The 10,484-nt window shown below is 31.5% G+C and overlaps 2 protein-coding genes across 3 annotated transcripts; one reads left to right on the top strand and one right to left on the bottom strand.

Annotated features, from left to right (window-relative positions):
* The first annotated feature begins 2,319 nt into the window (after positions 1-2,319).
* LOC114190329 (CDT1-like protein a, chloroplastic) lies at positions 2,320-5,595 on the top strand. The gene is made up of 7 exons (XM_028079166.1): positions 2,320-2,694; positions 2,782-2,901; positions 3,010-3,244; positions 3,683-4,561; positions 4,799-4,994; positions 5,076-5,166; positions 5,274-5,595. The coding sequence occupies exons 1-7, from the start codon at positions 2,366-2,368 to the stop codon at positions 5,329-5,331; spliced, it is 1,908 nt and encodes a 635-aa protein (XP_027934967.1). The 5' UTR covers positions 2,320-2,365; the 3' UTR covers positions 5,332-5,595.
* Positions 5,596-5,858: 263 nt separating this feature from the next.
* On the bottom strand, positions 5,859-7,998 carry LOC114192579 (WAT1-related protein At1g43650-like). 2 transcript variants are annotated; one of them, XM_028082340.1, is made up of 7 exons: positions 7,736-7,996; positions 7,455-7,517; positions 7,235-7,351; positions 6,913-7,141; positions 6,676-6,834; positions 6,446-6,597; positions 5,859-6,362 (listed from the first exon to the last, which is right to left on the bottom strand). In XM_028082340.1, the coding sequence occupies exons 1-7, from the start codon at positions 7,939-7,941 to the stop codon at positions 6,176-6,178; spliced, it is 1,113 nt and encodes a 370-aa protein (XP_027938141.1). In that variant the 5' UTR covers positions 7,942-7,996; the 3' UTR covers positions 5,859-6,175. The 2 variants fall into 2 exon arrangements, with proteins under 2 accessions (XP_027938141.1, XP_027938142.1); XM_028082341.1 differs by having other exon boundaries at positions 6,246-6,362; positions 6,446-6,548; positions 7,736-7,998.
* Between the last annotated feature and the right edge of the window lie 2,486 nt (positions 7,999-10,484).

The raw sequence follows: 10,484 nt of genomic DNA, 5'->3' as shown, positions 1-10,484 counted from the left end.
AGTTTTTTGTTTGTTTCTACATACTGATCTGCAAAGATGTACTGTTAATAAGAAATTACAAAGAAAGCACAACAAACGAAAAGAATAAACACCGAAATCGACCTTCCATTCAAAAATGCAAAGAAAGGAGACGACAGTTTTTAATTCATACATAATATAATTAAATCTTAATGTATCTAATCAATTAAAATAAAAATATATTCAGTTAATTTTAATATAAGTAATTATTTCTGTAATATAATAAAATAAATAATTAAAATAAAAATATTAAAATAATAAATAAAATAAAATTTCCTAATTCTATAATTCCATTTATAAAAAAAAAATTATTTCTGCATCGATGAAATTATTAATAAATTTTTAGATTTTTTTTTTAATTTTCCACATTTTTTATCATATTTTTCTTAACCTAAAGAACTTCTCTTTTTCTTAACCTAACACAATATATACTTTCTCATAATATTTTGTTTGTTTCTCTAGTGTTAAATACTAATAATTGTTTACAGTGATTATATTTTAAATTATTATTAGATAATGATATAGATATTTACAATAATATAATATTTAAAAATAAATACTAAATTGAAAAACAATTTGAAATAGTTTAAATTATATGAATTTTTTATTCAGTTGATTTTATTAAATTTAAATAATATCTAGATTGTATTTTGAAAAAAATCAATTCATAATGAAAGATAAAATAAATTTATTAAATGCAATGACTCTCATTATACTTGGAAAGGTACAAACGTTTTCATTTATTGTTATTTATATATATATATATATATATATATATATATATATATATAACATTATTAGGCTTAAATATATATTTGGTCTCTATTTTTGTTAATTTTATTCAATTTGGTTCCTATTTTCGTTTTATGTTCAATTAGATCCTTATTTTCGTCAAATTGTGGTCAATTTGGTCTTTTTCCCTTTTTAAATAGTTAACATTTTTGAACAGGTGTCAGCTCCTGGTTTTTTAAATTTTTTTAAATTTTTTTAAATTTTTTAATTTCAAAAAAAGTGTCCACGTGTCAAGTTACAATTGTGCCACGTGTCAACGCTAGTGTCACATGTCAGTTTGTTTGTAGCTGTATTATTTATTTTTGTTCAATTTAGTCCCGATATTTGTTATGTTTGTTCAATTTCGTCTCTATATTCATTATTTTTGTTTAATTTAATCCCAAATTTTGTTAAAATAAAACTATTTAATTTTTAAAATTGACATTATCATTAGTTATTTTTTAAATTTAATTATAAATTATAATATTTAATTATTAATTGGATATAATTCTTAGATTCAATTGTTAAATAGAATATAATTATTTAAATATTATTAAAATATAATTATTAAAATTTTATAAATATATATTAACATTTGTAAAATTCACATTTAAATTTAAAATATTTAATATTTTTATTGCATTTTAGATATTAAAATCTAAAATATTTTATATGTAAATGTTAATTTTACAAATATTAGTTTATTTTTCTAAAATATTTTGATTATTTAAAATATTTTTATATATCAATTTTAAAAATATTTTAGAATATAAATATTAGAAAAAAAATTAATAATTATATTCTTATAATATTTTAAATAATTATATTCTATTTTGCAATTAAATATAAGAATTTATTCAATTTATAATTAAATTTAATAATTTATAATTGAATTTAAAAAATAATAAATTCAAAGGTCAATTTTAGAAAAGATATTAATATAATTTGTATAAAAGATAATAAATTTAGTGTCAATTTGAAAGGGAAAAAATTGATTTATTTGAACAAAAATTGGAACTAAATTGAACAAAAAAAATAATACTACCACAAACTGACACGTGACACTAGCATTGACACGTGGCACAACTGTGACTTGACACGTGGACCATTTTTTTGAAATTAACAAAATTTTAAAAAAAATTAAAAAAAAAATTAAAAAAATCAGGAGCTGACACTTGGCATGTACTGTTAAAAAATGTTAACTATTTAGTTACTAAAAAAGACCAAATTGACCACAATTTAACGAAAATGAGAATCTAATTCAATATAAAATGAAAAAAAAAACCAAATTGAATAAAATTAAAAAAAATAGAAAACAAATATATATTTAAGCCATATTATTATTAATTTTGTTTTAAGGTATAACAAGGTAAATTGAAGCCCAAAACAGGAGGCATTTTTTTTTGGCCCGGGCCTCGGGGATTAATAGGGCAAGGTCTCATTTTTGGCGGGAAGCAACGGCCTGCACGCTCTATGAGGCGCGCAACATCAGTTTTCCCGCGAAAAAAAGAAGTATATATAAGAATCCACCCTAATTATCATTTCCCCCATCACACATCACTGATTCTTCAGCACCATGGACAAATGCTCAGAAGTTGCATCTCCTTCTTGCAGAGGCAGATCGAAGAAATCCAATCTCCAAAGCTCTAAGGTCCAATCTCCAAGCCCCGTTCGCTTCAGCTCCCAGACGCCGGAGAAACTGCCGCAGCGGATCCGTAACCGCGGCGTCGCGCTCTCCATCGCTGACATAAGAAAAGTCGGCAAAGGTTTACAGGAAACGAACCGACGCGGTGAAGAGACATCGTCGCAGCAGAGCAAGAGTGTGAGGAGACAGATCTCACTGTGGCCTTCTTCTCCCAGCAAATCCAAGATTACTTATGATGAATCCTCCAAGCTTCCCGAAAAGTAATTCACATTTTTTATTTTTTAAAATCCAGGATACTATTTTAAATGTTTTGCTGATTTTAGTTGCGTTTTATGGTTGGTGTGTAGATATGGTATTTTGGATCAGTTCTTCGATCGTTTGGATACTTTGATTTCAATGTTCCGCCTCAAAGGGAAGACTCCATCCTTTACAGAGATCAGTTCTAGAATTGAATCTTTAACTGACAGGTGCCGATCAATTAGATTGTTTTTATATATTTTTTCATTTTCATTGTTTTTGATATTTTTTTTAAGCCTTGTATAAAATTATGAAATTGTATGTTTTAATTTGGTTAGGAGGTTTACTCATGGGCATCTAGCCCAATTGCAATATATCTTGCCTGAGGCTATTGTTCTTAAGAAGTTTCTTGTGCATGACGAACGGACTTGTTGTATGAAGCCGGATATTCATATTTCTTTAAACCCTGAAGGGGTAGAGTCTGATGTAAAAGGTCACCCTCAACGTAGGAGAGTATCGTTGAAGAAGTTGTTTCAGTCCCGACTAAGGGATTTTTTTGAATCTCATCCCGAGGTGAGTCACATAAAAAACATTTAGCTGCTTAATGAGATTTATAGCGAATCATTTTTTTCTGCATAGGATTAAATTGGATTAAATTTTGCCTTGAATTTTGTTTTTGCCAAACATTTCTCAGTGGTTGTCTGATTTTATTCATGATTGTGGTTATTTTGCAACATTATTTCAGGTGTGCATACTATGATAGTGTTGGTTTGAAATTTCTTTGTTTCTGGGGCCATGCCCCTGAGATGTTGTATGGACTTAAGTCTTGTCCTCTGTTCAGAATTCACAGTTTATATGATGAGTTTTAAAGAATCCAGTTATTTTTTATCACGAGAGCAATCATAATAATTACTTTTTAGTGAATCCCGCATATTGTTTTGTAATGAGCAATTACGACCTCAATCAGATCAAATGGATATTATTTGCTCTGAAGGATGCTTCTATGTGTAGGGTGATGAAATTCCTGAAGGAACATTGCCTGAGCCATTCAATCGCCCAAAGAAAGATAATATTTTGGACATGTTTGAAACTCGTCTCCCAACGAAAATGTCAACCTGCATGCGCTACAATGACATTGTCAATAATACCGAGCCTGCTGACATAGATGAAAAATCGTTAGTTACTTCATCAGCTGAGTTGCCTAATGAACATCTGACAGCACCTTCTCACATTGCTCCATCCTTTAGAGCTCGATTTTCTTTGAAATTTAAACTAAATGGAACAGATGAAGTACAACATAGTTCTCCATCAGTTTCATTACAACCTTCCCCATCCGATTTGGCTTCAGAAGCTGCTAGTAGTGTAAAGTGTTCAACAAGTTGTGAATCTCTGGATTCATCCAGCGCTCTCCGTTCTACTCCAAGCAAATCCATTGAGTACACAGGAAACAGAGATGGGTCTCTCACGAGCATTAGTGCCGTCTCAACTCCCACGAGAAAAACATTTGAGTACACAGAAAACAAAGATGGGTCTCTCACCAGCATTGATGCCGTCTCGACTCCAGCTAGAGAAATCAATGAATGCACAGTACACAAAGATTCTTCTCTCAAAAGCATTGATGCCATGTCAACTCCCGCTAAACTTGTTTCTACTCCAATTAGGTTGATGAGTGCCACACCTGCATTGTGTTCACCCAAAAGACATTATATGAGCCCAGATGACCACTCTATCAGTTCTTTGAACAAGTTAGCTAGGCGTCCACCTCGCTCAAGGTCATTGAAATTTGACACTCCAGTGAAGAACAAGGAGTCTATGAATGAAGACAATGACTGTGCCTTACCAATAGATGATGACGTTTTTGAAATCCTCCCTGGAAAACTTATCCAATCGGTATGCGCTACATATTCGTTATTTATTTATTTATTTAGGGATTGAAAATATTCCTATACTTGTTTGTATTTAGTCTTTTCTTCTCCGTTTTACTTATTGTCCCATGAAGAATAATTAAACTTCGGTATCTTTTTCACCAGTGAGTGGGTATAAATGATTTATGTTGGAAACTATTTGTTTGTCTACTTCATGAAACCTTTGCATGGGTGGGATCATCGTTAACTGTGACTCTTGCAGATTAGGGAAAAGGAAAGAATAGCGATGGAGGAAAGACACCCGGCTATCACTCAAGCAAAGAAAAGGAAAAAAATAATAGCAAGCCTCCCTAAGCTGTTTGATATGATTCGCCTCTTACTTCGACAGCGTAATAGTATGACGAAAGTGGAGCTTGTAAGCAAGATAATCTCAAGCCACAGCGATATTGTTGATAGAAGTAAGGCACTGTTTTATGTGAAAGTAATTTACTATTTTATAGTTTTTCTGTGTACTAATCATGTGTAGTTTGTATTCGTAGGTGAAGTTGAAGAGCAGCTAAGCTTGTTGCAAGAACTAGCACCGGAATGGATTTCTGAGAAGCAAGTCTCTAGTGGGGATTTTCTATTATTGTAAGTTCCTTTGGTTTTAGCGCGTTCTTTATCTTATATTTACTATTTGAACCCTGTACCTTACTTTTTTCTTCTTGTTTTGACTTTATGGCATGTATTTTTGGTAGCATAAACAAAATGTTGAGCCCCGAAACCATTCGAGCATCTCTTGAAGAAGCAACGTAGTAAGCAAATGTTATCCTGAAGTCCTTGGGCTGCTCGTTAATGCGCAATATATTTTGTTTTGAGCAGCTTGTAACTTGTAGCTGTCCATCCAGTCTATAGTCTGTCAGATTAGGCTGTGCTTTGTAAATGGTTGAGTATCCAAAATAGCCAGATTATTGTTGACTGATTATTATACAGGATATTGTGCATCCTAATTTAAGGTGTTAAATATGCTGTATTTATGTCATTTTATTTATTTAATTCGAATTGAAGTAACTAGAGTAATATTTGGTTCAGTGTTGAAAGAAATTTGTTTTATAATTTTTAAAACGTTATTTTTGTTTTCGTTTTTAAATTTTGGTACAAATTTTGGATAGTTATCCTTTAAATGAATTTTGATTGAATGAAATACTTAGATAAATTAAATCAAAAACTAAAAGAAAGAAAAGCTAATCAGAGATAATTATACTGGACAGATGAAATTCTTGGGAGGCTCATGTTGATATTTTTTCAGTCTATACCTTTTATAAAGCATACACGTGGTATATTACAATTAAAAGTATATGATATTAATATATTATGTTGTATTTAAGAAATGAACACCAAAGTGAAATACTCAATATGAAAGCTCAAAACTGTCTATAGGTTGGAAGCATTTTGTAGTTGAATAATAGAAATTTAATTTACCACTTCGTCTGTAGGCCATATTTCTTCCCAAAGTTACATTTAATAATGAGTAACCGATCGTGCCGTCTAATTATGCTTTTGGTGTTGTGTAGTCAACCAACAACTCGTAATCGTTGAGAAAAAAAACATGTTATTGTTAGTGCAATTAGTTTTGGGCAATGTTTGGATCATGCGTCCTTTAATTGGTGTCCAGTGAAACGTTCCTCTGCGGTACCTCTTGCTGGGCTGAAATCTTTATTTGTGTCCTACATTCTCTCTGCTCAACATCTGTTGCTAAAGATTCCTGTGAGTTGTAATCTCGATCACCTTCTTTTCCCCATAACAGCAAGTATAGACCAATTATCACAAACACTACTCCCAATAAACTGAAACAGTCGAACACAATTAAAAACTGTTGAAACAAACACATATTTTGTGTTTGAACAGTGAAATCTGAAATGTTCTCTACCTGCCTGTGTGGAGTTGTTCACCAAAAAGAAAATATGCTAAGATAGCCACAAGAATTGTTCCAAGGGGATTAAACATGCTGACAAAGACGGGCCCTTTTTGTTCTGCAGTCCAGAATTGGATGAATATAACTAAACCACCACATATAGCTCCCTGCCATAACTCACGTGTGATTATGTTAGAATTGTTTTAATGTTTTTTACTTTCAGCCTCTTAATGTTTTTTACTTACAGCATAAAAAACGCAACAGAGTTCCACAGTGGATGTAATGAGCCATGCTCTAGGCTTGTGTTCCACGAGCACAGCAAAGATGGCGGACTGTGCTGCACCCACGCAATTTATCCAAACTGTTAGTGACAGTTGTGCTTGATATTTCTTCGCTATCACTGCCTAAAAGTCAAGCAAAAACATTTCAAAATCTTTCTGGAGCTATGAATATATAAACTGAGCATTCATAAATAAATATACCTGTAGTATGAACCACAAAGACCATGATATGCAACTTGCACCAGCCAAAAGTGATCCTTTAATCCAGTTATTATGAACAAAATTGCCTCTCACGTGGAACGGAGCACCCCTTAAGCTTTCAATCGTATGCCCTTTATACAAAGTCATTATCAATGCACCAATCAAAGATAACACGGTTCCAAAAACTTTAGCCACTCCACGACCCTTCTTAACATCCACAACCTCTAATCTATTTACAACAATCATGAAACCAACAGTCAAAATAGTCACAACACAACAACAATATTACTAATCTTTCAAAATATTAACTTCTTCTACTCACCTCAGTGCAACTGCCAGTATAAAAGTAAGGGATGAGATTGTGTTAGTCATGGATGCATCAAAGGAAGGAGTCGTATATTTCAAGCTTGCGAAAAACATGTTCAGGGTAAGACTCGTCCTGTTTTTCACAATTAAGGAAAACAAACATAAATGTAACTTTCTTCCTCAACTGGTATATCGTGTATTTCTGTGAAAGAAAAAACGTCACTTGAGAACAGTACCCGAAGAGGGAAAGAAAAAATAACTCAATGAACATTCTTATAGTTAACTTTGGCCATAATTTTCTGCAAAGAAAAAAAAAAGTTAGATAAGAATGACAGTGAACACTTGAAGATGAAAATGTGAAATCAGACGTTTGCTCTTTTAATCAACATACAATGTCATAGGTCTAACATGTTTGCTTCTACAATTGTGCCTAAACATAACTTGCTAGTTGCTACAATGGAATAAAGTATAAACTATGAACTAACATTATTCTCACAAACTTTTATATGGGATGTACCTTTCACGAACATAAGCAAAAGGAAGCACAGCTATGCCCCCAATAACATGCCTATAGGTAACAAAGACATGAGGGTTCATCCCTTTGCTTAATGAAGCCTCTACTAGAAAATAGAGAAACGAAAGAAGCATCTGAATGAGTAACATGAGAAGATGAGGCCTGAATTTCACATACATCCCCCCAGATGCAACTTCATCGTTAGACATGGCTTAAGAATGTTGCACTAAACTTAGGTCTCCCTGATTATTTGTGAACTTGGGATGCAAACATTTACACTTATTTATACACATGCAACATCTTTTCTCATGTTATTCTTTCATACTTGCCTCAACTTTAAACTGACCTGGAAAGTTGATGGCTGATTTGATCACATATCACAGATACGCATAAATATATAGTCATCACAGAAAGTAATTAGTCGTCACCATTGTTTTAAATTGCTCTTTACATCCACATTTTCGCTGTGATCGCATCAATTGTATTTCTATTTCTTTATTTGTTTGCAATTTTCCACAGTATCAAACATTGCAACATAACCTCTGCCACAACACTAATTTAAAACACTCGTGCCAAATCTTTCACCTACTTCTATATAGATCCACTAAGAGTAAGTCTTCTCTTGATAAACAAATTGCCATAAAAACACCTAATTAGAAATTAAACTGCTTTGTCTTTCAAAACGTTTTAACTTACTTTTAAGTATATCATATTATTCCAGAACTAATTCTTAAGGACTTTAGAGAGCAAAAGAAGCATAGTTTAGAACTGTTACTAGTAACTAGTAGGATTAAGAAGTTGTACACTTTGTAATTAGTGCCTCCTTTTCTGTTTTTTTGTTTTTCAATTTCCAATTTCCCCATCCTTTTTCTTGGTTCAAGGCTGTCATGAAATGAGTTTTCATTATACGGTTAAGGTTAAAGAATAAACATTAAACCTAACTCAATTCTACAAAATCAGTTTATGAGGTGAGATTAGTCGATATGAATCTCCACTACATCCTCTCTCGTCGAGGATATAAACTTTGAACATGAGACTAGATATATATGATGGTCTGATAGTGTCTCGGTAGAAGTGGAACAACTAAGATAAACTCTAATATTACTCTAATGAATTATTTTATTTCTTTATATCTTAATATATACAATTACATACAACAAATTGAACATCTTAAGGAGATGTAATTTATTTCTAGTGTATCAAATGCATTACTAGTTTACTACTACTTATTGAGGCATATTTTTTGTCTTTTATGTGAAGTGAAAAATATTCTATGTCTGAGGTATATAGTGGAGGTAGAGGAACCTGTGATTAAGAAAAGCAGATTCAAGGTGTTTTGAAGTTTCCGAGTGGCAAATGTCAGATATGCATTGGTATAAGTTAAAACTAAGGCCGTTGAATGATGTGTCTCCAATATGCAAAGTAATGCAAAAGATTTTATTCCATGGTATGAACATAGCCTTTTCCATTTCTTGGAAATTGTTATTTCTTCTTGGTTGGAATATCTAGGCTAGAGAACTAAGATGGAAAACAGATTCTTTGAGTAGTACATCATTGCTTCTAACCATATTTTCAACATTTTTATTCAAATATCTAGAGGCCAAAAATTCATCTCTGCGATTTCTAACCTCTGCTCATTCTCCTTTGCTTTTCATTTCTTCTCTCTTCCCTTATTCTTTTTGTTCCCAACTCTGCATTGTTTCCTTTTGTATCACTAGATTCTCTGGAATATGTTCCTATTTCTCCTGCAGTTGCAACATTTCCTGGTTCATCTAAAAATTGTATACCATTAAGTGAAATCCGTGTTTCTAAAATGTACTTGAAATGAGAGGCACCAAAATCCACCTAACCAAAAGGAAATGATTAAATATTATTACTATTTTTATTAGTATATGGATGGTCAGTTTATGAAAGATAAATTCAGGAACATAAATTATATCACAACTTTCTTTGTTCCATTAAGTTGACCTCACTTTCTCACCTTGTGCTAATGGATGTTTGCACCATCCAGCTGTTAAATATCTCTTTCTTCTGTAAAAAAAAAAACACAAGTCTCTTTCATCCTCAAAAGTTTTTATTCTCATCTCTGTTTTAGTTAGATACCTCAGCAGAACAATTTAGTGCGTGCTAACAACATAATTTGAGAAAACAATCACTTAGCTTTTGCAATTTCCCGTGAGAACTTTTGAAAAAACTGGCTTTTTTTTTCACCTTTAATCATTCCCCAACAACAAAATTAATCAAATGGCATTCCCTGATGAAAATCGAGTAATTTGAGTTTTTCTATTGCCTTGATTGAAATTGGATTACATGTCTCTACTCACACTAAATACTGTTATTCCAGTTGGTTGGTTGGATTTTGATAAATGATTGATAAAACATTAATTATCTATAAAATTCAATTAATGAATTTAATATATTTTTTTAATAAATAGATTGGACGTATTTTCTTATGGATGAATCAAATGGTTATACAAATGAATAGTTTTGTCGTCCTTAAATGAAACTTTAAAAATAATTTTTCAGAATTAATTTAAGAGAATTATACATTTTTAAAATTAATAATGAAGCTAATTATTTAAACCATTCTCAATACACTGTTACTGTCGAGTAGTTTTTATTTTATTTTTTATTTTAGGTTTGAAAGTTTTGCTGTACTAAACTAACAGTTACTTACTACATTAGAATTATGCAACAATGTACTTGACTTTATCAAAATGTGGTCTTATTTCAATTGCATGTTTTCTCTTAA

The sequence above is a fragment of the Vigna unguiculata genome, chromosome 7, assembly GCF_004118075.2.
Source record: "Vigna unguiculata cultivar IT97K-499-35 chromosome 7, ASM411807v1, whole genome shotgun sequence".
NCBI lineage: Eukaryota > Viridiplantae > Streptophyta > Magnoliopsida > Fabales > Fabaceae > Vigna > Vigna unguiculata.
This window is presented reverse-complemented; position numbering and strand designations above follow the sequence as displayed.

What these genes read in the sequence shown, in the direction of transcription:
- LOC114192579 (XM_028082340.1), bottom strand. Translation starts at nt 7,941, where the DNA reads ATGTCTAACGATGAAGTTGCATCTGGGGGGATGTATGTGAAATTCAGG. An exon ending in ATACTGGCAGTTGCACTGAG is followed by an intron (nt 7,142 to 7,234) that starts GTGAGTAGAAGA and finishes TGTTGTAAATAG; the next exon opens with ATTAGAGGTTGTGGATGTTA. An exon ending in CTTTGTGGTTCATACTACAG is followed by an intron (nt 6,835 to 6,912) that starts GTATATTTATTT and finishes CTTGACTTTTAG; the next exon opens with GCAGTGATAGCGAAGAAATA.
- LOC114190329 (XM_028079166.1), top strand. Translation starts at nt 2,366, where the DNA reads ATGGACAAATGCTCAGAAGTTGCATCTCCTTCTTGCAGAGGCAGATCG. An exon ending in TTTTTGAATCTCATCCCGAG is followed by an intron (nt 3,245 to 3,682) that starts GTGAGTCACATA and finishes TTCTATGTGTAG; the next exon opens with GGTGATGAAATTCCTGAAGG. An exon ending in CAGCGATATTGTTGATAGAA is followed by an intron (nt 4,995 to 5,075) that starts GTAAGGCACTGT and finishes TTGTATTCGTAG; the next exon opens with GTGAAGTTGAAGAGCAGCTA.